This window comes from Leopardus geoffroyi, chromosome B4 (assembly GCF_018350155.1).
Source record: "Leopardus geoffroyi isolate Oge1 chromosome B4, O.geoffroyi_Oge1_pat1.0, whole genome shotgun sequence".
NCBI classification, from domain to species: Eukaryota; Metazoa; Chordata; class Mammalia; order Carnivora; family Felidae; genus Leopardus; species Leopardus geoffroyi.
This window is the reverse complement of record NC_059341.1, coordinates 14,376,123-14,401,777: the sequence shown is the minus strand read 5'-3', so window position 1 is coordinate 14,401,777 and position 25,655 is coordinate 14,376,123. Positions and strand designations below refer to the sequence as shown.

General features: G+C 41.0%; 1 protein-coding gene and 1 long non-coding RNA gene across 2 annotated transcripts in view; both read left to right on the top strand.

The window, feature by feature from the left end:
* Positions 1–25,655, top strand: part of ITGA8 (integrin subunit alpha 8) — a 189,061-nt gene that overhangs the window by 56,985 nt on the left and 106,421 nt on the right. The window contains exons 10-13 of the mRNA XM_045466953.1: positions 734–790; positions 3,503–3,555; positions 17,086–17,291; positions 20,256–20,447. Of these exons, the coding sequence (XP_045322909.1) occupies positions 734–790; positions 3,503–3,555; positions 17,086–17,291; positions 20,256–20,447 (508 nt within the window). The remainder of the gene's footprint in view (positions 1–733; positions 791–3,502; positions 3,556–17,085; positions 17,292–20,255; positions 20,448–25,655) is intronic.
* On the top strand, positions 20,454–21,291 carry LOC123592074. Its single transcript, XR_006709577.1, has 2 exons — positions 20,454–20,668; positions 20,699–21,291. It is a non-coding gene; the product is annotated as an uncharacterized LOC123592074 (long non-coding RNA).

The window sequence follows — 25,655 nt, the reverse complement described above, 5'->3', positions numbered from 1 at the left end:
TTTAAATAATGTTTATTATTTTAAAACTCTAGTAAATGTAATATCTGAAGAGAATTAAAAGTAATAATTTTGCGGGGCGCCTGGGTGGCGCAGTCGGTTAAGCGTCCGACTTCAGCCAGGTCACGATCTCACGGTCCGCGAGTTCTAGCCCCATGTCGGGCTCTGGGCTGATGGCTCAGAGCCTGGAGCCTGTTTCCGATTCTGTGTCTCCCTCTCTCTCTGCCCCTCCCCCATTCATGCTCTGTCTCTCTCTGTCCCAAAAATAAATAAACGTTGAAAAAAAAAAAAAAAGTAATATTTTTGCTATCTGGGTAGCATTTTTAATTTTAACCTTTTTTTTTTTTTTTTTTTTTTTTTTTGCAAAGAGCCATAATCATCAATTTTTCATAACATAAACACAGAAGTGAATTTGGATAAAAATCATAATTAGGTGAATTAAGTGGCCAGCAGGTTAATTGCTGTGAGCATTCAGTTGAATTCAATTTCTGTTTTCCCTTTTCAGATTAGTAAGCATGCATTTTATCTGAGAATGTCAGAGACTCAACCATAAATAAAAGTTCAGCTGGATTTTTTAAAGCTCATTCTTATGGGATTGCATTTTTGTTTTACATAGCATTAACTGTTTACCACTCTTCCCCCAAATTTAAAAATGATTTAAGTTATAATTTAAAATGTGGGTTTTTTTCTCCAATTCTGTCAAATGATATAACCTATCTCATTTCTATGATTTCAGGTTTCAATCATTAACTCTACAGATATGACTTTTATTCAGAATTTCACTGGTGAACAGGTGAGGACCTTTTACTATCAAATAATGTCACTCGGTACTCATAGTAAATTGCAATGTTCATACCATTTATTCATTCATAAAAGAAATGTTTACTGAGCACCTACTATGTGCTAGGAACTGTTGCGGGCCCTGGGAATATAACCATGCCTCTGACAGGATCCCAGCTCTCCTGTTGTAATGTCGCTAACTGCTAGGATCTGAGAGCAATCCTGTTATGTTCTGGTCCTGTATGGAGCGTGCTTGGTGGTGAGTTCCAGGTATATGCCTTCCCTCTGAGAAGATAAAGGTTTCTCCTAGGTCTCACTGTATCAGTCGGAATCAATGGGCTTGTACTCTGTCTCTCTTCCTCACTGTGACTGGAGCCTTCCACCCAAAGCAACATTATGTGGGGGTTCACGAGCTACCTGGTTCTGGTCCCTTCCTTCCAGGGGCCAGATATCACTCCTCACCCGCTGTTACTGGCTGAGGTCTTATGAAGAAAAGCTTAATTGCCTGTCATTCTCTGAGGTCACACTTCATTCACCACCCTGAGTTTTCCTGGGGACTGTGATCTGTGGAAATTTGGCCCATTTCTTTAAACAACGAATGTGATGTGGTTTAGGGAGCCATCATGAGTTGAATCAGTTTCTCTGGGCAACCCATAACCAGAAACCCACACTGCTGAGTTTCTAGGAAGCCTCACATTAGACTCTGGCCAAGTTACATCTTGGCCTCCTGGATCATGGTTGAAGAACCTTAGATGCTCCCCTCTTAGCTAGAGATACAGATTTGCAGTAATGTCACTGTCAAGCAATTTTGATTGATAAGAGTTTTTTAATGAGCGTGGCACATTTTTTGTATTCTCCCCCCCAATTGGGGCTTCAGTCTATCCATTACTCCACAGTTTCCAACAAAGTGTTTGGCAATGTCTCTCATGCACTGTTACGGTAAATATGGAGACAGAAGGCTGGGACAATAGTGAACCTGGATGAACTTACAACTGTTTAACTGTTCTCAAGCGATGGTATTTAATGGTTTATTGAAAATGTGGCAAGACTTCTCTTTTGCCCAGCTCTGTTTCACATTTTTATCATTAGAAGGTCTTTAAATATTATTACATTTGGCCTGTCTATAACTTCGTGCCCTCCATACCATCTAGCTGTTCAGTCTTGAACTTCAGAATTCAGTGCGTGAGGGATGAAATTCCTCTGAGCGAAGGCCACACAGTGCCACACTAGGAGTAAGAATTTCACTGTAGGTGGTTGGAATAGAGAAGTGAGGTGGGAGAACTGAGTTACTGCACAGTTATCTCGTGCATTTGTTCCCTCTGCCAAGAGCCTTTTGCACCTGGTACCTGTATCTTAGTCTTTAGAATACTATTATAAAAATGCCACAGATGGGGTGGCTAAAAAAACCAAATGTTTATGTCTCACAGTTCTGGAAGACTGGGAAGCCTGGGATCAAGGGGTAGGCAGATTCAGTATCTGGTGAGAGCTGGCTTCCTGATTCATATACATGGCCATAGTCTTATGTCCTCAGATGGTGTAAGGAGGGCTTCAGAGCTCTCTGGGGTCTCTTTTATAAGGGCACTAACCCCATCATGAGGGCCCCACCCTCATAATCTCATCACTTCTCAAAGGCCTCACCTCCTAATACCATCATATTGGGGGTTAGGGTCAATATTTGATTTTGGGGCGGGGGGGGGGAAGGGAGAGACACAAGCATTCAGTCTCTAGCAACCATGTATGTTTGGAGGGGAGAAAAGAGTTAGGAGACATTAACTATTGAGTGACTCTTGTTAACCCATGTATTTAGTCCCTCTGCAAAGAGTATCTGGCATCTACTCTGAGCTGGACCATGGACAGAAGAGTGAACAACACAGACCAAAGTCTGCCCTCTGTGGAGCACCCTTTCTCGTGGAATGTAGACTAATTAAATTAGTAGATTATGCGAGACTAAGCTAAAGCACTCGATGCCGAAATATGGAAACAAAAAAAAAAATCCTGACAAGCTCAAACGATGGGCCAAATCTGAAAAGACAGTAAATGTTGAAAACATAGCTTGAAAAACAACATCTTAAGAGCTAAAATGTGGAGAGATTGTGGCACACTACTTACACTCAGAAGAGACTTAGAAACCTTAGTGGACAATATAACTCAATGTGAATTGATACTGAGACATGATTTCCCTTGAAATTAAAGCCACTTTTATATTTCAATGATTTAACCCAAAGCAAAGAGCGTAAATCCTACTTAAGGCTTCTCCTGGCTGTGCGTTCATGGGGTATCATCTGTTCTTTGGTATCACATGTGGTAACTCTAAGAAAGAAGCTGGTGCACCAGCTGCAAATATCCTCCATATGAAATTTCATATGGAAGTGGAATTAAACTTATTCTATGAGGTTCAAGATTGCAGAAGTAGATAGGAGTAAGGACTAGAAGTCACAGAGCGGCCAGTTTTGCAAAGAAAATTCTAATAATTGTGTCCACAGATTGAATGAGTGGATTGTTGAACATCTGCAGAGGATGTCCAAGCAGATGTCAGAGGTACTGAGAGGGAAATTATGCGTTGGATCAGACTAAATGACTTTAAGACTCTGTCCATGTCCAGGACTCTATGAATGCACTGCAAAAGTCTGCTGCAATGAGATTCATCCTTCAGGGAAAATTGAGAGAGGACTATAAAAATTATTTTTGAACATAAACTATGTCATCTTCTGGTTTCCCTTCACAGATGGCATCTTATTTTGGGTATACAGTCACAGTGTCAGATGTTAACAATGATGGGTAAGTTTATAAGAACTTCCTCACTCACCATTTGTTATATTCATCCACAGAGATGTTGTAATTTTTTTTTTCCTTCATGAAGTAGATCCTTCCATACTTCCTCAACAGAACAGAGGCTCTCTTGTTTGAGTTGTTTTTTGGTTCAGGAGAAGAGGACATAACCCTCCTATTTTATGTCTTTCTGGAGACTTTCAACGTCTCTTTTCTTTTTTTTTTTTTCCCCAACATCTATTTTTTAAAAGGACTATTTTACTTAGCTTTATCTTTAATTTAATAAATTGAATAGTCTTTGGCCATTCAAAATCCAAAGCCATTGAAGCATTTGCTCATCTGTCTGTCGTTACCCCTTAGCATGTGATACATTCATAAAACATGTGCACATAAATAAACATTTTTTTCTCCTGACATTGCTTTAACCAACAGACTAGTAACACCCATGGAAAAGATGAAATAATATTAGTTTTTCAGATGATAGCAGTAAATCATGCTTGAGTTTGGACCAAACACTGTAACAAATTACGGTTGTGTTTAAGTCATTACTTCAAAAATAAACTATTATTAAACATCTCTTTGGTTCATTAAGACCACCTACTCGATAGATAAAACAAATGACTAAATAAGAAAGCCAATATGTTGAGATAGAATGATTATCCATCCAATAAATATCGTTGGAACACCTACTGTGTGCCAGGCATTATTCTCGGTGCCCAGAATATAGTGGCAAATGAGGCAAAATAGATCTCTGCTCTCAGAGAGCTCACTTTTTTATAGAAATCAAGTACCTGCAGAAGTCTGACTACATCCCAGGGTCTGGATTAAGCAAGCATTTTAGATAACATCTTTGAAAGACATTAGCTATGACCTTCGTGTAGACGGAAACGTACTTTATATATTATGTGGTGTCATATGAATGGAGATACATTTAGTCACTTTTGTACCTTTTGGAAAATATCTTTTTTCTTCCATTCAACATATATTTCTTGAGCATCTAGCATCTAGCATCTAGCACACTAGCACTGTTCTAGGCACTGGGATATGGCAGAGAAGAAAATAGAACCCCCCCCCCCTCCCATTAGGGCTATACTAGACATGGGGAAGTGGAAATTCCAGACAAAAAACAAATGAGTCAAATAAAATGCATTGAGATGATGATGAGCACTAGATAGGAAGAAAAAAACAAAAACCAGAAGCACTGTTCAGTGCTAAAAAGAAATGAGCTATCAAGCATGAAAAGACAGGGAGGAATCTTAAAGGCATATTCCTGAGTGAAAGAAACCGATCTGAAAGGCTACATAACTGTATCTGTCCAACTAGATGACATCCTGGAAAAGGCAAAACTATGGAGACAGGGAAAAGATTAGTGGTTGCCAGCGGTCAGTGGGGAGAAGAGGGGTGTTCAAAGGCCAGAGACGAGAGGATTTTTAGGGCAGTGAGACAACTCTGTAAGACACTACAGTGTGGGATCCAGGTCATTACACATTTGTCCAAATCCACAGAATGTTCAGGGCACTTGGGTGGCTCAGTCGGTTAAACGTCCAGCTTGGGCTCAGGTCAGGATCTCAATGCTCGTGAGTTTGAGCCCCACGTCAGGCTCTGTGCTGAGAGCTCAGAGCCTGGAACCTGCTTCGGATTCTGTCTCTCCCTCTCTCTGTCTGCCCCTCCCCCACTTGCCTCTCTCTCTCTCTCAAAAATAAACATTAAAAAGTTTAAAAATCCACAGAATGTTCAGTCCAAGAGTGAGGCCAGTGTAAACGATAGGCTCTGGGTGATGATGATGGGTCCCTTAGGTTCATGGACAGTAACACACACACCACACGAGTAGGGGACACTGATGGGGGGAAAGCTGTGCGTATGGCAACGGGAATGTACAGGAACTCTCTGTATTTTCTGCTTCAGTTTGCTCTGAACTGAAAACTTCTCTAAAAGACAGTCTATTAGGGGAGGTAGGGAATATTGGGAAGGTGGTGCTATCAAATGGGGTAGATAGGGAAGACCGTGGTGTTAAGGTTGAGGAAAGTTGAGGAAAGATCTGAAGGAACTGGGGTCAAGGGGAAAGAGTGCTCAGGTTCCTGGAGGTGGGGGCTGCTAGAAGCCAAGGAACGTGAAAGAGGCTTGGAGAGGTGATGAGGGCACAGGATCAGAAAACTTTGTGAGCCACGGCGTCTATAAACTGCCTTACCCAGTGCCTCGCAGACTATGCTATGGACAGGATGAGTCTGTTTCCAAGAAGGACACATCTCGCGAGCCACTGGGGGATTCCAAGCAAGGGAATGGCCTCTGACTTTGGTTTCATCAGACACGCTCTGTCTGGTGGGTCTCGGCAGCCATGAGGCCTTCTGGGGGTCCACTGCCCTAAGCCAGGTGGGGCAGGACAGCGCCTTGGGCCAGAGCAATAGTTGCGGCAGGAAGTAAAAGGGTTGCACTCTGGATGTATTCTGAAAGTATATTTGAATGCCAATCTTACTTTACCCATCAGCCGAGCTGTGAAGAGAAAGTAACAATCAGGACCGCCATTCATAATTTCCAACCTCAATGGACTGGACTTATCAGAGTGATTTGGGGGGGGGGGGAAGAAAAAAGGAGGGGTGGGACTGAAAAAGAACGTGAGTCCACGACATGGTGTGATGTCCCAAATAAGGAAGCCCACGCTTTAGTCAAAACAAAATCCCACGGCGATCATTGGGATACGCGCAGACGCGTTTCTTTCAACAGATGGTAACACAACGCACACAAGGGCTTTTCCGGCCCGGGAGCCACGTGGTGTTTTATGGGGCCCCGAGTAACTCCGTGTGTGCCTTTCCTTTACTTCACCCTGCCCTGAACCCTTTCGGCTCTCCCTCGGGTCAACACTGTGCCCTGCAGGATACTGCCTCCTTCCTGGAAACACGTTCGTTCCAGTCCATAGCAAAGCTCTGTGACAACACTTAGAGTCCTTTTTTCTTTTTTCCTTTTTTTTTTTTTTTTTTTTTTGGCCATGTTAATAAAAAAAACCAAGAATACTTGTGAGGAAAGGACCTTTTTGGCCCCCTGCTGATCAAATTTAACATGGTAGTTACAAACACAGGAATATTCCAGGAATAATTTGTTATTTCTCGATGTTCTCAAAAATTACTATGCATATTATTTCTTTTTTTATTAGGCAGTATAGTCTTCAGTCTTTAGACTGCATTGAAAAAGTGAGTCCATTATCTTAATATTGCCGTTCTTTTTTAAAAACTTTATTTGTTTATTTATTTATTTATTTATTTATTTATTTATTTAGAGAGAGAAAGCCCACACACAAGCCAGGGAAGGGTAGAGAAGGGAGGGAGAGAGAGAATCACAAGCAGCCTCCGCACTATCAATGCAGAGCCCGATGTGGGACTCAACCCCACTAAACGTGAGATCGTGACCTGCACCGAAATTAGGAGTCAGATGCTCAACTGACTGAGCCACTCAGGTGCCCCAATATTGCCATTCTTCTAAAAAAAATTTTTTTTTAGTGTTTATGTATTTATTTATTTATTTATTTTTTAAAAAAATTTTTAATGTTTATTTTTGACAGAGAGAGAGAGAGAGACAGAGCATGAGCGGGGGAGGGGCAGAGAGAGAGGGAGACACAGAATCTGAAACAGGCTCCAGGCTCTGAGCTGTCAGCACAGAGCCTGACGCGGGGCTCGAACTCACAGACTGTGAGATCATGACCTGAGCCGAAGTCAGACGCTCAACCGACTGAGCCACCCAGGTGCCCGTGTTTATTTATTTTTGAGAGAGAGACTCAAGCCGGGAGAGGAAGAGAGGCAGACAGAATCTGAAGCAGGATCCAGGCTCCAAGCTGTCAGCACAGACCACGACATGGGGCTCGAACCCACGAACTGCGACATCATGACCCGAGCTGAAGTCAGACAGTTAACCAACTGAGCCACCCAGGCGCCCCAACCGATGTTGCCATTCTTAAAGATAAAGTGCCCACAGATTCTCAGTCTGGATGTCATGTGCCATTCTTGGTTACTGTAATGCTATGTAAATTCAAGGCCCTATTATAAATGAGTAAGCTATAGATGCCATTGAGAATCTTTCACCCCAATAAAAGACAGACAATTCACATGAAGTCTAAAATTACAATAACAAAACTACAATTTGCCATCACCTTTGTAGCACCTGTGTTTCTGGAAAAAATCACTTGATACTGTTGACTTTCAAATAGACATCTTATGTGTCTAGGTTTATACTTGATCTCAAGATAGGGACCTGAAAACCACTACTAAATAGCAACAGCAGCATCCTCACTGGGTGGGTATTTGTCCCCAGGGAAGGCACAAAACAACCCATCAGGGCAGAGACATAAACTGCTGTCCCTCAGAAATCTTAGCAGAACCAGAAAAGAAAGGCAGTAAATCATGCATGTGTCAGTGACTTTTCTTAAGCTCCATGTGATGGCTCCATGTCAAGAGACATGTGGCCCGATTTTGAGAAAGCATGCTTTTGTCGTTCTGACTTCTGACAGTATTTCTAGCAGAGATCAGAAGGCTGCGTGGGATTTACAGGAAACCCGAATCCCTATCTCAAATAAAGTTTTCCTGGATACGATATATTTGGTGCCCCCAATTTCTTAGCCATTTCAAATGCAAAAATGTCTATTATCCACTGAAACTATTGAAAAACCCAATATTGCTACAAGCAACAAAATTTTATCATACATGATTGGCAGACAATGTTTTTTCCCTTCTCAAAGTGTCTTCCTGTGTAATATATGTCTAATAACATAGGACAACCCAAACTACAGTCCAGTGAAGCTATCTAAAATTCACACATGAAGGGAGGGTGTCTGGGTGGCTCGGTCAGTTAAGTGTCTGACTTTGGCTCAAGTCGTGATCTCATGGTTCGTGAGTTCGAACCCCACTGTCAGGCTCTGTGTTGACAGCTCAGAGCCTGGAGCCTGCTTCAGATTCTGTGTCTCCCTCTCTCTCTCTCAGTTCCTCCCCCTCACTCTCTGTCTCTCTCTCTCTCTCAAGAATAAGTAAACATTAAAAAAAAATTTAAAGCTTGGAAATTAGCCTATTTGTCCTTGAAACACTCTATAACCATTTTTATTTTTATTTTTTAAAATAAAAATTGTATGTTTCAGGTATACGGCATGTTTAAGGTATATATAGGCACAGTGAAATTAATCACTGTGATCAGGCTAATTAAGACATCCATCTATAGGCTCCATCTATATTCACCCAACTGTGCAATCCATCCATTACAAAGTTACTTCTGTGTGTGTGTGTGTGTGTGTGTGCGCGCGTGCGCGCGCGCCCACGCGGTGATAACACCAGAGATCCACTCTCTTAGCAAACTCCTAGTAACAATGTTATTAACTGTACTCACCATGCTATATGCTAGATCTCTAGCATATGTCCTCATGACTGCAACTTTGTATCCTTTGACCAACATCTCCCTTTGCCTCCATCTCCGCCTCTGGTAACCACTGGTCTACTTTCTGCTTCCATGAATTTGACTATTTCAGATTATACGTATAGACACACACATACATAGATCTATTTAACTATCTCTATATACATATATATGTGAAAACATATAGATGCACTCTCTGCACATATAATGATCCAGATTTACATATATGTATAGAATACATATAGATTCCAGTAACCTTAAATAAGGGTTGTGGTCGAAGAGTAACATACATATGTGTTTAAATGTTTTACCCTATTTTTTGTAAGAATCTACATTCCTGTTTATTAAGTGTACATTTTATTAATTTCCATTATTTTTATAAGGTCTTACTTCCACTTTATGAAAGTATAAAATCCTAATTTCAAAGTTATTTTCCCCTATGAACCTTAAGATTGCCTTTAGTGATTCTAAAAACAACTGATTCACGAGAAAAAATTCAGTTATAGTTTTTTGTGGCATGGCATATAAGAAAATTCAGTCCGTATGGTTATATTAAAATGGCCATACTAGTCTGCTGCATTTTACTGAGTCATTAGTAATGATTCATAAATAATTTTACAGTCTATAAGTATATACATATATATATATATATTGAAATTCACAAAACTCTTTCTAGCTTACCCAGCATTTATCAGTCAGTGATCAAGGAATTATCAGTGAGCATCAATCACCCATCAAAGTTCAATACTAAAACTGAGATGCAATTCCCATTTTTTTACCCAAATTTCTAGTTTCCCAGAAGACTTTTTTTTTTTTAAGACCTGCCTCTTTTAAACCTTGGATCTGAGTAGATGCTATGCAGTGACTCAGAATAGGATATTAAGAAGATCACTTGTCTAGTTGAGTGTTCATGGTTCAGAAGTTAGGACTCCCCATGTTCTGTGATATTAAACCGGACTTTCCCTTCTCCGGCCAAGAGATAATTAAGTACTATTGTGTATCAGACCCCCTCGTGAACATTCTCTGACAGGATATATCATCTTCTGTACCCACCATGCAACAAATGCAAGGTCCCTCCAAAACTCGATAGCAGGGGTAAAAAAAGACAGTGTCATTAGGTAATGATGACCAAATTAGTAATTTGGTGGAAATCTTCCCCATTGTTTTTTTTTAATTAAAAAAAAAATCTCCAGGTATTGTGAGGGCACTCCAAAAGTTTAGACCAAACAGTGGTGTGCATGCTGGTTGGTAGTTGATATTATCAAGCCTGTGACTGTTTTGAAAATATAAACAAGCTGGTGAAATTAACTTTAGTTTAGTTATCTTAAGATAGCCAGAGCTATAAACTCTGCCAATGTAAACTGTTAGGAATTTCTGGACAAACTTAACAAAGGGAGACAGAATATTTCATCTTGAGCCTAAGCAAGCAAATTAGTTTTTTTCTTACGGCTTTTGAAACTTACAATATTTAAACTATTTCAGAAACTTACAGAATTACAATTTAATCAATTGGGTTGTGTTTTCATCTCTGTGGGGCCTAAAGGAGTTCAATTTAAAGAGGTTTGAGCAGTTCGTTAACTTGAGAACATTTTAGAGAAAATGTATTTGAAAGGAATCAGCTTTGGGTAACTATGTTTTTGCCATAGATTTAGTCCAAGTATGTTCTGTCACATGAGTTTTATCATTACGATTGAAATAAGTAGAAAATCTGGAAAACTAAAGCAGAAAGAAGAAAATTGAAATTGATTTCTGTAATGTAAATGATAAGCAATGTTAGTTTTTGCCCGCCATAAAACAATTCAGTTGATATCAGCTCTAGAATAGTGCCTGCTAATCTGCATTCTGCTAAATGACCACATTCAAAACATTAATCCTGGTAATTAATGTGCAATATCTACTATTGGGAAAAAAGAAACATAAAAAAGCTCATATATTAAATCAACACAACACCATCTGACTCTGAAAACTTGAATCTAGATAGACTCTTCGTATTGAATATTCTCATTCGTGGGTTCTCTCTCTCTCTCTCTCTCTCTCTCTCTCTCTCTCTCTCAATGTATTTTTGCTTTGCTTTTCAGGAAAATAGTTATAGTGTCTCTGTCCCAAACAACATGTGAAGGATGAGAAATTGAGCCTTGCATTGTATTATATTATCGGAGCGGATTTAAACATAAAGAGACACAAATAAAACCTGTGTATGCTACCCAGAGATTTGAAAGAAAATTGTGCTTAAACATTAGACATTTCGGATAAAATAAAATTTAGTGTATATATCCTTTGTAAAGTGCCTTTACATAATAATTTAGGTCTCATACAAACCACCAACATGACCCAAACAGAAAGAGTGGATTTTAGTGAAAACTCCATCATTGATATTATTTCCTCATCATTAATTGTTTTAAGATAAAAAAAATACAGGCTGGGTGATATATATATATATTATATATATGATATATATCTCTATCTCTATAGCTTAGATATATATACGTGTATATATACGTGTATATGTATATATACGTGTATAGATCTCTAAGAGAATATATATATCTTACAATGGCACCCAGCCTATTACATAACTATGTATTAGAAGGTCACTGAAAAATATCTTTACTAATAGATATTTTAAAACTTTAAACTTGAATTGTGGGGCATTTTCAAAACCAGGATTTGACAAAAACCAATTGTGAAATAGTCTAATAGCACACATAGCTTACTGCGATGGTTTTTTTCAGGTTTTTTTTGCCTTACGGTCCATAATAAGAAATGCATTTGACATTGCAGCCCAGCACACTACACAACTGAAACAAAAATTACATGGAACAATATTTATTCTCATGTGTAATGTGTTCACTCTATTTGCTGTTGTTTTCTGTTTTGTTTTTAAAAATTGATTTTGCAGTCCACTAATGTGTTGCCAACCGAGCTTTAAAAACGCCAGCCTAAACGATAATATATATTGTGTCTCTTAAGCAGTATTGCTGTAATGAAATAATACTGACACTAAGTGCAAAGTATTCTATAAAGCACATTGTACCAATTAAATCCAACACAGTTATTGTCTTTCAACCTTATGAGAAACACAATTATAAATGAAAAACAAATGTCTTTCTCTGTTTTTATGGCATTTAGAACATTTTAGAAGACTTACACTTAACTATCTAGGGAATATATTTCTAACAAAATAAATCAAGGTTGTCACATTACTTCCAAGAATCCAAAGGTCCCATGGGTGTGCTAGTCTGTCGCAATGATGCGGTGAATAATTTCCCATTTCTAGAACTTGTGTCGGCAGGGAGAAAGGCACTGCACCAACCGTGCCAGTCCTGCATCATGTTGGCACCCTTGGGGACCAATTTTATGGCTTGTTCCTTCTTTACAGAATGAGAAAATGACCCCCACTCCATCTCTACAGTAGAGACCAGTGACTTCAGACATTTTTGAACCACAAGGCAGCAACACAAATAGGTGTTTAGCGAATGGCCCTGCCTACTGGCAATAATGATAACAGAAAGAGAAGCAACCACAGACCTGCGGGGGAAGATCAAGGCAATAACCCCAATCCCTTCTCTCCTCTGGTCTTGGAGCACAGCAGGATGGCAAGCAATAGGAATTGTTTTTTTTTAATCAGTGTGCTTGTCCTATTTTTAAGAAGATGTTTTGGGGCACCTGAGTGGCTTAGTCGGTTAAGCACCTGACTTCAGCTCAGGTCATGACCTCATGGTTCGTGGGTTCGAGCCCCGTGTCGGGCTCTGTGCTGACAGCTCAGAGCCTGGAGCCTGCTTCCGATTCTGTGTCTCCCCTCTCTCTGCCCCTCCCCCACGCATGCTCTATCTCTCAAAAATAAATAAAAACCAGTTAAAAAAATTTTTTTTAATGTTTTACCTAAGTATAGTAATCCAACTTAGGTTTTGGAATGTGAGACCCAAATGAGAGCCATTCCTATTTACCCATCCCCCCACTCACCTCCAGAAGGGCACTTGTGACGAGCACAAGGTGATGTACATACAGAATGTTGAGACACTATGTTGTACACCTGAAACTAATATAACAATGTATGTTAACTCTACTGGAATTAAAATACATTTTTAAAAAACAAAAGAAAAAATGATAGCCATTCCTCAGGTCTATCTATAACCGTCCTCGCCCCCATCCACCCCCCACCCCCCACCCCCTACCCCTTCCTTCTTACAAGTCGGCCAAGTAACACTCAAGGTGTTTCTTGCTTTTCCCTGCGATAGGTCTCCTGCTTGGGAGACAAGTAAGAGCCTATTCTTGAAGTAGCTGGGAGCCCCAGACTATCCCAGAGTTACATTTCACCTTGTTTCTGACTCCTACAAGGAAGGAGAGGGAGAGGGGGGATGCATTGTGCTTTTTTACCAAGAGCTCTTTCTGTTTACATTGCTATAATGTAAAAGTATTGTGTATTCCCTCAACACCTAACCCAGTGCCTTCACGATACCTATCATTTATTAAACTACTATAGTATGACCTGTCTATATACGTGTGTGCGCACATTTGGAAGGAGACGTACAGAGAGAGACAGAGACAGAGACCGAGGGAGATCTTCAGTGATGTATCCAATGATGTAGCCTATTTCTACATTCACATTTTTGAGGAAATGTAACTTGTTCAATATGGCACAACTTGTTACTAAAAGAGCCGGCTTTTAAATCTAGATCAGGAGAACGTTAAAACTCATGCTTTTCCCATATCATCTGATTCAACTTACTTTTTCAATTATCTTTTTTTTTTTTTTTTTGGTAGGTCTAATTTTTTTTTAGAGCAGTTTGGGTTTATGGAAAAATGGAGTAGGAATTAAAGAGAGTTCACATGTATCCTCTCTCCTCTCCACTCTCAGTTTCCACTGTTATTACCCTCTTGCATTGGTGTGGTACATTTGTTACAATATTGTTACATTAGTAACTAAAGTGCATGGTTTACATTAGGGTTCACTCTTTGCGTTCTGCGTTCTGTGAATTTTGCCGAATGCATAATGTCACGTATCCACCTACAGTATCGTACAAAATACTTTCACTGCCCTAAAAGCACCCCATGCTCTATCTAGTCCTTCCTCTCCCTCCCCTCACTCCTGCCAGCTGCTACTCGTTTTTACTGCCTCTATAGTTTTGTCTTTTCCAGAATGTTATACACATGGAATCATACAGTATGAAGGCTTTTGAGACTAGCTTCTTTCACTTAACAAAATGCATTTAAAGTTCCTCCCTGTCATTTTGTGCCTTAATAGTTCATTTCTTTTTATTGATGAGTCATATTCTGTTATATGATGTGCCACAGGTTATTGGTGCAACCAAGAATATCTTGGTTGCTTCCAGTTTTTGGCAATTGCAAGGTTTTTTTTTTCTGGACCTAAGTTTTTTCAATTCACGTGCGTGACCACCTAGGAGTGTGATTATTGTATCATACGGTAAACCTGTGCTTAGTTTTGTAAGAAAGTGACGTACCGCCTTCCAAAGCGGCTGTCCCATTTTTCGTCCTCACCGGCAATGAGTGAGAGTTCCTGTTGCTCCGCACTCTTTTCCAGCATTTGGTGCTGTCAGTATTTTGGATGTTAGTCATTCTAATAGATTCATAGCAGTATCTCATTTTTGTTTTTATTTCCAATTCTCTAATGATATTTGACATTGAGAATCTTTTTATGTGCTCTTTGCCATCTGTAAATCTTCTTTGATGATGTGTCTGTTCAAATCTTTTGCCCCATTTTTAATTGCGTTGTTTTCTTATTGCTCTGTAATATATCATAAACATATAATATTGGTTATACATAACAACGATAACATATGTTATGTAATCTATTGTATATCCCATACATATAATATTGGTTATATATAACAATAATATATGCTATGTAATATATAATGGTATCATACTGTATATGTTATTGTTATTATTCTTACTGTGATTTCATATTATTAAGTTTTAAGAATTCTTTGTATATTTTACTTTTCCCATTCAAATTTTGGCACCCCTCTAGCACGGGGCCCACCTGGATGGCTCTCTGTACCCTGACTCCACTCGGAGACACTGCTTTGGGCTCGGAGTACTGTCACCTGGAAAGCCTGCCTCTAGAGCCACCTGTCAGAATCCCACTCAGGTCTAAGGCCGTCTCCCCCATGAGCATTGCTTAACTCTCTCAAAGTACCAGCCCTCTCTCCTACCCAGGATCTCTAGGATTTAGTTTGGATTACCTGTGTGCTTTTTTCCACCCTGCCTTGTCTGTAGTTAAATGAGTGGCAATTTGATTTCACTTGTAAGTTAATTAGGACCGGGGTTGACCTAATCGTCGTTATATTCCTTGAGTCACTTATCCCAATGTCTTAAATACAGTTGTTACACAGAATGTCTCTTGAACCTGGGTACTAGTTGACCACTGCAGGGAAGGCGAGAAGTTGGAGAAAGAGGCGGTCAGGGTGAAGTTGCAATGTCTTACAGATGCCTCCTATCTGAAAGGAGGACTTCTTTTTGGTTTTCAGTAACTGATCACCCTCATTCCTGCCTTTTAGATGAATGGTGATATTTTTAGTTTAGTTGGCAAGTTTCTGCATGTTGCCTAATCTATGTCAGCATAAAAACCAAAGGCAGATTTTTCTTTGGATTATTGCCTCTCCCAAGATCGGGGCATCTTCAGAGGTCATTAGTATAGATCACATTTTGAATTTTGGTTGACATGACTTTTCCTAAGATTTCTAAAATAAAATAATGTATGCACGTGTTCTTAAAAACTAAAATAGTTTAGGTAGCTCTGTTGTACTCTTCTTCATGCCCATCGGCTCTGTGACGGGAACACTTTTAACCACTTTCGTATTTTGTTCTCTTGAGGGGCTATACATTTGTAGATAATGCGCATGGGTATTTGTGTCTTGAATTTTTTTCAACCTTAAAAATTATCTATTAATTTCCTGCTAGTGTATCTCCATTTACAAAGAATAACTATCAAGTCCTATTTGGGATGAAAATTTGTTTTCTATCTTTTTAGGTAGTACTATAACTCTCTCTGGTCTCTGCTTTATTTATTTTTGAGACAGAGAGAGACAGAGCATGAACGGGGGAGGTCAGAGAGAGGGAGACACAGAATCTGAAACAGGCTCCAGGCTCTGAGCTGTCAGCACAGAGCCTGACATGGGGCTCGAACTCATGAACCATGAGATCATGACCTGAGCTGAAGTCAGACGCTTAACCAAGCCACCCAGGGATCCCCCCGCCTTTTTTTTTTTTTTTAATTTTTTAATGTTTATTTATTTTTGAGATACAGATAAAGACAGAGCATGAGTGGAAGAGGGGCACAGAGTGAGGGAAACACAAAATCCAAAGCAGGCTCCAGGCTCTGAGCTGTCAGCACAGAGCCCGACGCGGGGCTCAAACTCACGGGCCGCGAGATCATGACCCGAGCCGAAGTCGGATGCTTAACAGCCTGAGCCACCCAGGCGCCCCTCTGCTTTATTTAAATGGAAGTAACAAGAGGAAAGAAGAAGGCAACATTTATGTTAAACCTTATTACTGCAAGAAAACTTCATAATTTATGTGAATCATTCTGTTGTTGTAGACAAACACTAATCCACTTTGAGAGAAACCCTTTTTAGGTCCTTTTGATATGTTTTGCTTGTCTAGCTACATTTTCTGGAAATGCACTAAAAATCTTTTGAAAAGGGTGAAGGATCTGGTTTTCTTAAAGTGGTCATTTGTAACACAGTCTAAAAGCTCAGTGTAACAAGTCTTGTTTTCCTATAACATTCTATCCCATAGACATAACAGCAATGAAAGAAACACGGTGATTGTAAAATGTACTTGGGGAAAGGAAAAATACCAATGGAAATGTACTAAGCTAGTTGGTTAAAAATGTATCCACTGGCAGGGCGGGGGCGGGGTGGGCGGCAGCTGGGTGGCTCAGTCGGTTGGAAGACCTCCCGACTTCAGCTCAGGTCATGATCTCATGGACTGCAGGTTCAAGCCCTGCATCGGGCTCTGTGCTGACAGCTCAGAGCCTGGAGCCCGCTTTGGATTCTGTGTCTCCCTCTCTGTCTTCTCCTCCCCTCACTCCACCCCATGTTCTATCAAAAATAAACATTAAAAAAATACGTCCCCCTGGAATCTCACGTCTGTCGGTGCTCTGACCTCTCTCTTTGTTCCCTGCAGAATGGATGATGTATTGATTGGGGCCCCTCTCTTCATGGAACGTGAATTTGAGACCAGCCCTAGGGAAGTAGGGCAAGTTTATCTGTATTTGCAAGTGAGTGCTCTTGTCTTCAGAGACCCACAGATCCTCGCGGGCACCGAGGTTTTCGGGAGATTCGGTAGTGCTGTGGCACACTTAGGAGACCTGAACCAAGATGGATACAATGGTAATTTATACCAATACGTGGAATTGTTTATGTGTTGTAATTCATGTTACTGTTAGATGAAGGAAACAATGACATCTTAAAAGTATTTACAGCAGTGTAAATACAGGGTACAGTTCTTATTATTGATTTTTTAAATTTTTAAATATTTATTTTTGAGAGAGAGACAGAGCACGAGCGGGCAAGGGGGGGGGGGGTGGGAGACACAGAATCTGAAGCAGGCTCCAGGCTCCGAGCTATCAGCACAGAGCCTGACGTGGGTCTCGAGCCCGTAAACCGTGAGATCATGACGTGAGCCAAAGTCAGCCGCTTAACAGACTGAGCCACTCAGCGCCCCTATTATTGATTTTTTATGAACTATTAAAGAAATCTCAAGACAATTTAAAGTTAAGTTGTCAAAGATCAGCTCTAAATAAAGGCAGCTGTTATTTTTTAAATTAATATTTGGAGTTAATGACTCAAAGAAAACTAAAGAATCTTCCTATGTACATTCAAGACAAAGAAATGCATGCTGATATATGAACAAGAATGATGCCTTGTGATTAACCCATTTGAGTTACATATAGGCTTTGCTGAATTTTAATTGGTCGGTAAATTTCAGCTTAAAGCAACTTCAGTGTTTGCAGTAGTGTTAAATTCTTGGTTTAGGATTATGATTCTTTAAAGTAGGAATTTATGAATCCCTTGCAAGTACCCTTTCCTCAGGAAGACATGCAAGCTCACACAAAGCTTGCTCGAATTTGCTCGAACAAAATAGCCTAGGGAGTGTTTGCATCCGATCAGTATTCATTAGTACCTTTGCCGAGGGGTATTGTAAGGTTAAGTTTTCTTTGAGAAAAAAGACATCCCAGAACTGTATGGTTAGTAATTTTTAAAGTGCCATAAGACAAAAATGCATATTACAAGTTCATGTTTCCAGGAAAATAATAAAAAGAGAGACAAGTTTATCTTTAACTGATGAGCTGCTTTCAAAACCTGCCCTATCCCTGGGCACCACGCAAAATATATTTATTTTGCTACATTATCTGTTGAGTCATCCTTATCACCATATTTTCCTCTACGTATCTTTTTTTTTTCTCAAACCCTTCATGATATTTTTAAAAGGTAAGAGAAGCATTTTTAATGGCAGAAAGCGTGTTCTGCCTCTGATGTCACTGATGTATGAACTGGGTAAAATAGGGGCACCTGGGTGGCTTGGTCGGTTGAGTGACGGACTCTGCACAGGTCATGATCTCACGGTTCGTGAGTTCGAGCCCCGTCTTGGGCTCTGTGGCAACAATGAGACTTCAGATTCTCTCTCTCCCTCTCTCTGCTCCTTCCCTGCTCATGGTGTGTGTGTGTGTGTGTGTGTGTGTGTGTGTGTGTGTGTGTGTGTCTCAAAATAAATAAACTTTTTTAAGTGGGCAAAATAATGCCAGACTGGGATGAAACATGGGACCGATGTGGACGGACCTAGAGGAAGTGAAAGAAGGGTCCCTTTGCACCTGCCACGTGACGCAATCTTCATTTTCCACAACAATCTGAGATTTAGGATAGTTTATTCTTACCTGTTAAGCGAAGCTGGAATGATAATCCTTGTTACGTAGTCAGAATCCATTCACGATTTACTTAGTCTTGTCAAACTTAGGAGCAAAGAGAAATAAATGACAAAATGGGGATACATAATTGTCACCCGCTGTGGAGAGCTATTATGTTATTATGTTATTGGTGCTCTTTTTTTATGTAAAACTAAATATTCGAGTGTTTTATATTTTTTCAATTTATGTATTTATTTTGTGAGAAAGAGAGAGAGAATCCCAAGCAGGCTTCCGCTGTCAGCACAAAGCCTGAGGCGGGGCTCGATCCCATGAACCATGAGATCATGACCTGAGCAGAAATCAAGAGTTGGACGCTTAACCAACTGAGCCACCCAGGCACCCCTTGTGTGTATTGTTTAGAACAATTCTGATGGACACAATGTGTGGAAGTTAACTTTCATTCAGTGCCATATTTAAGTGGGAGTCGAGGGGTAGGGTCCTTTCCGGGTTTCTCTGTATCCTCTACTGTAAAATGGGTCCTGCCTACCTCATGGGGCGATGTAATCATTACATTAGATAATCTCTGTGAAAGAGATGGGGTTTTTTTCCTTTTAAGAAGAAACTCGTAAGTACCCTGCAGAGGTGTCTTGCCTGTTCTACTCAGCCTGGTGATGGGACCCAGCCCTCCCTGTGGCTTGTTGCTAAGTTCCCATGTAGACCATCCTCTGCCTTGCTCCTCCAATGGGCCAAGTGCTTTCCAACCTTGGACCTTTGCACACCAGTTCTTTCTGCCTGGAGCGCTCTCCCCTCCCATTTCACATGGTTGGTTTCATCTTGTCCTTAGATTTCCATTTCAACGTGAGCCTTAATGACACCTTGCCTGATCCCCTAATCTAAAAATAATAACCTGACTGGGCGCCTGGACGGCTCAGTTGGTTAAGCAACCTACTCTTGATTTCAGCTCAGGCCATGATCTCACAGTTTGTGAGATCAAGCCCTGCGTTGGGCTCTGAGCTGACAGCATGGAGTCTGCTTGGGATTCTCTCTCTCCCTCTTTCTCTCCCCCTCTCACGCTCCCTCATGCTCTCTCTCTCTCAAGATAAATATTTTTAAAAAGATATGTAAAAATAACAACCATTCCCCATCACATTAATATTTTTGGTTCTTCTGCATAGAGTTTGTCACTTTCCACATTTCCTTGATCGCTTCTGCAGCAACTGATTTGCTGTCACAACTGCTGCGTCCAACACATAGCAGTCGCTCGACAAATATTTGCAGGATGGATAAGAGGCAAACAAATAACTTATGGTTGCTGCAGTATTATGAAATTTTCACGGAAAGCTTAATAAGCCCTTTGGATTTTATGATACGGTTCCTCGATTGCACTTCATTCTACGTCTCAAACATTCTTCCTGACTTAAAAAATATGTTTATGTGTGTCCGTTTGCAGACATTGCCATCGGGGCACCCTTTGCAGGCAAGGATCAAAGAGGCAAAGTGCTCATTTACAATGGGAACAAGGATGGCTTACACACCAAGGCGTCCCAGATTCTGCAAGGACTGTGGGCCTCCCAGACCATCCCTTCTGGATTCGGCTTTACTCTCAGAGGAGATTCAGACATAGACAAGAATGATTACCCAGGTAAGGGTTTCTTTCTTTTCCCATGAGAGCCCACTTCCCAGAAGGAGGCCCGTTCTCGGGACAGCGCATCAGGTGAAAGTGGTTCCCCTCCTGAAGGGGAAGGCCAGGCTTACCCACAGATGGCCCCGGGCTTTCGTCCATGATTCCCAAGTGACAAAACAGGGAAGGCGGACAAAACAAACACTCCCCTTCCCGCCAAGAAACAATGTGAGAAAGGCAAGGTGGCTTTTGAAAACCCACACTGAGGCAAGGTGGCTTTTGAAAACCCGCACTGGACGTAAAACTTGTCAACTTCGCAACAAAAGTTTTTGTTTGAAACCCCTCGGTAAGCTGTTGTCCATTGATGAAGACTTGCCTCAGGGCCAGCTAGAGCAATTTATTTTAACCCTGTAATTCCCTTTTGAGCTCATAGTTCCTGTTAATTAACTCATGAGCCTCAACATTTCTGTCATCAGGCTCATGCTTTTGGAGGATAAGTATTTTCTAGCCGTCCTTTGGGGTTTTTCAAAATAGATTGCGTATTTCAAAGTGAAGCAAAAGGAACTTGTAGATAAGAAAGATGGTAAACTGTTCTTGGTGACTTCACTCCGACTGAGGGCTCGTGGAAATTATACCGCCCAGTGAGATAATTCACGGTTTGTGCGTGCCGGAGGAAGGCACAGTTTGTCTTAACGGATTGTTTTGGGAATCCCAGGGTTTTTAGCAGAGAGCATTAGACTTCTTGGTTTTATGATGCAATTTTCATTTTTATGTTAGTTATTTTAAAATGGTTTCAACAAATACTTAGAAATTACTACTAGTTAACCAACAGCTTCAACTATTTATTAAAACCTGTCTCATTCCAGCACGTTCACGCTAATTGGGTGCTTTCCATATGTCGAGGGTTTTTTTTTTTTTTTTCTGGTTTGGGGCAACATTCCAATACACTGACTGCCTAAACATACATAACTAATTCCATCCTTCCGTTTTCTCTTCCCCTCTGGCATCAGGCAAAAAGGATACTGTATCATCTTCTCATAAATTTGCCAGAAATCTTTCCTGGCACCACCAAAGACGTTCTAATGGGCTCAAAGCAGATTTAGTTTTATATCGTATACGAATATATCCTACCTCCGCAATTTCAAGAGCGTCTAGTTAAGTTTATTTTCTTAGGTTATACTATACTAGTCTAATCAATGAGGTTAGTGGGGTTTTTTTGGGGGGGAGGAGGGTGTCATTCATAATCTATTCTATTTTAAATAATCCAAAAATTAGTCCCTTATGTGATTTCTTCCCAAAATATGTCAGGATGATTCATGAAATTCAACTCATAGGCTGTAATCTTAGATAAAGAGTTATTTTTGGAAAGTTATTGCTATTCATTATGCTTGTCATATTCTTACCTTAGTACCAGGGAACTTGACAGACAGGTGGCTGTACCTTCCGCCAGGTAAAGGAAATAAGGGATGTATTGAGCGCCTAGGAAGTTCATCAACTTTCTTTCAAGTCTCCTAAATAAAAGCCAGGAAGGAGAGAATCATGAGACAATTTTTATCTCAAGGAATATTTCTTCTGGGGGCGGGTGGAGGGTTGAGGGAACGGGGAAAGAGGAGACAGACAGGGAAGAGAGAAGCTAAAGTAGGTAGATGTTAGCAACTAGTTACCTCTTAATTATGTCTTCTTTTATCCCTTCTTAACAATCGGAAAAAGGTCATTTGAAGCCATTCGTTAACCGTACCTACTGAGGCTGATTCAATTAATACTAATTAACGAGGTTAATGCAGTCTGTGTATCTATCTGTAAAGTAAATGTCCTTCACTAAGGCAGGACCATTCATGCCACTAATTGGATTCTTATCCCTTGAGATCATCTCGAGGCGTTCGGTATGCGACTGTACATCTTCTTAGTAGACTTGGGTTCTGGTCCCGGTTCTGCCTCTCGAATGGAAATGTGGATGTCTTGTGATTCATGATCCTAGAACATTTTCCTTGATCCCCATCTCTTTACAAAAGAATGACATTCAAAGAATCCTCCTTAGGGTGACGCCAAGTCCCCAGAGACCTGTGCAGAGGCAAAACCCTAATGGGGGGGTAATAACTACATTCTCTTCACCACTACGATGGATTTGAAATCCACAGGCATAATTCAGGAATCAGTTGAGCAGATGTTCATTTAGATTCAAGACTTTCTCCTTTCCTGTCTCTGAGGCCACTCTTTCAAGGAAGGGAGTGGCAAAGGGTGTGCCTGTTGTCCAGGGACTAGGAAAGGGACATCCGGCCCAAATGCATCATCTGTTTTTACTAGCTTCTGCCTGAAGGATAATTCAGTCTCTCCTGGCCTTTCACGCAGTGCTTAAGTTTCTGTGGTTAATACCATGGCCTCTGTAGTGGCCGCTGCTCGAAAGTTCCATGGGTCATGAATCCTTATTCTATTCTGGCCTCTTCTGGTCCGTTCTTAGCATGTGCTTCCATGCTATGGTTAGGACCCAGACATTTACAGGTTAGGTTTTCAGGTTTCTGAGATTGTTTATCCCCCTGGATTATTCCTTTAGCCATTGCTAAGTTATCACCAAGACACCTTATTACTCCAGCCTAATGGAGTTTCAATCTTCTTAGGTTTTGCCTGGGAAATAGCAGTGTTCCCCCACCCTGAGGCTATTGGGTGGCATGCGTTCCAAATCCTATAGCTCATTTTATAAACTGTATGTCCTGGTCCCCCATGGTCTATCTTGTGATTTTTTTCTAAACCAGTTCTACCTAGAACTTACAAAGTATAGTTTTCTTTCTCTTTGGGGTCCTGCTCTCCCAAATCAAAATTAATCTTCTTTCAGATTATGGTGCCTTCCAGGAGTCTCAAAATCCGTTTAACAAGTTGACTTTCTTCTAAGATATATCTGGTGGTCTTCAATAAGCAGTGATTCTCAATCTTAGCTGCACATCAGAATCACTTGGGGGAACTTTATTTTTTTTTAATGTTTTTATTTATTTTTGAGACACAGAGAGACAGAACATGAGCAGGGGAGCGTCAGAGAGAGAGGGAGACACAGAATCCGAAGCAGGCTCCAGGCTCTGAGCTGTCAGCACAGAGCCCGACATGGGGCTTGAACTCACGGAGTGTGAGATCATGACCTGAGCCGAAGTCGGACGCTTAACCGACTGAGCCACCCAGGCGCCCCATCACTTGGGGGAACTTTAAAAACTCTGTCTGCTCAGGTCACTCTCCAAGCCTAGAGTCAAACTCTCCAAAGTCAGAACCTCTGGGAGGGGGGTAGAGGTCAGACCAGAGTAACATGGGTAAGTCACTTGGGTGATTCCCATGTTCAACCCACCTGAGAACTAATGACGTAGAACAAAGTTCCCCCTTTAATGAGTATCGAATCAATGGGGTATCTTGTTAGAATACAGATTCTGATTCAGGTCAAGGGAGTGGGAAAGACTCCTCCTTTCTACCGGCTTCCCAAGTTATATCACTGCCTCACGGCTTCATACTACATCCTGAGTAGCAAGCTATTTTGACCTACGGAGTCTGAGATGTGGTTCTTACCCAGGACCTTACTGTGAGAAACAACGCTCTCAAGGCTTTGTGCTCAGTTCCCATGCCTACGGTAGTTGGGTATGCAGTGTTCTCTTTTGGCAAGGACCCGTTCACTAAACTCTGCCATTCCATTTATTCTTTTCAAGTTGCCAAACTAACCCGAGGGTCTTTTCTCCAGGTCGCCTCTGTGCGGTTACGGCCATTGGGATGCATGGCCCTGATACATGCTCTGGCCTCATCTGGAAAAACTAAGGAAGGTCCATTGAAAATACTCTTTTTTTGTTGTTGTTTTTTGGTTTTTTTTGCATGCACTGCTCTGCATCTCCTGGCAGTTATCTGTGCATTTAAAATGATGCCTCAGGGGCGCCTGGGTGGCGCAGTCGGTTAAGCGTCCGACTTCAGCCAGGTCACGATCTCGCGGTCCGTGAGTTCGAGCCCCGCGTCGGGCTCTGGGCTGATGGCTCAGAGCCTGGAGCCTGTTTCCGATTCTGTGTCTCCCTCTCTCTCTGCCCCTCCCCCGTTCATGCTCTGTCTCTCTCTGTCCCAAAAATAAATACACGTTGAAAAAAAATAAATAAATAAAAAATAAAATAAAATGATGCCTCATTGGCTTCCATTTAAAATATAGGATCCATTTGTTAGGGATTGGCCCACCTTAACCTGGCTTAAGCCGTAGAGGGAGACATTTATATTAAGGCTATAGGAATATCTCAAGGAAACCTAAAGACAGCAACTCTCCTAGGCCTCTGGGTGGGACTGACTGAGATCCTGGATGGCCAAGACTTCCTTTATACCTCTCTCTTACTCTTGCCTCTGCTTTTCTTTGCACATCTGCTTCTCTCTCTTCCCCCCTGTCTCTCTCTCACTCCCCTTCTCTCCCTCTCCCTGTCTGGACCACAGTTCTCTGAGCACATAGTGAAGTGTCAGCTCAGGCTTTGCATGTTGCAGTTTTACTCACTCAAAGAGACTGTCTACAATTCATCTCAGTCCCACATTGTAGGGAAGGGAATCGTATAGACTCCACGGCAAAGGGTGACATCTTCCAAAGAAAGCAGGCGTTGACTTGTGGACTGGGCAAGTATGCCAGGGAATACACACCTTGATGCCCCTGTGAAACAGAACAAAACAAAATGGCCCTAGGAAATACGAAGGGAAGAAGATAAGTGAAAACAAAAATCTTTTGTTATAAAAATTAAGTAATAAAAGTGGTTATTAATTGCTCATCGCTCTTTGTATGTTTGTTCCTTTTGTTTCAAGGTCCAAAAGAAAAATACGTATAAAGAAATTCCTTCATTCAGTCAAAACATATGTATTAGTGTTTGCTATGTATTAGACATCGTGCTGGGGGGGACAGTGGCAAGGCGTCCACTGTCACTACCTTCCCAGAGCTGACATTCTAGGTGAGAAAGACAGTTAAATAATTGCAAAAAAGTGTGAGCATCGAAACACTGAAGGCTTTAAACGCTAAACCGGTTTTGGAACACAATAACATCTGAAAAAATTCAAGCATGGCTGCTGAACATTATGCTTATGAATTTTAAGTCTATTATGATAAAAGTATCGTTGGCCTTTGGAACTTCTGTAATGATTTGGTCTTCATTAAATGAATCAGCTGAGGAAGAACTATGAGCTCTGCGGTTCCTCAGATAGGCACCTCCACTCCCCCTGACAAACTTCCAGGAGCCAGGCTAACTC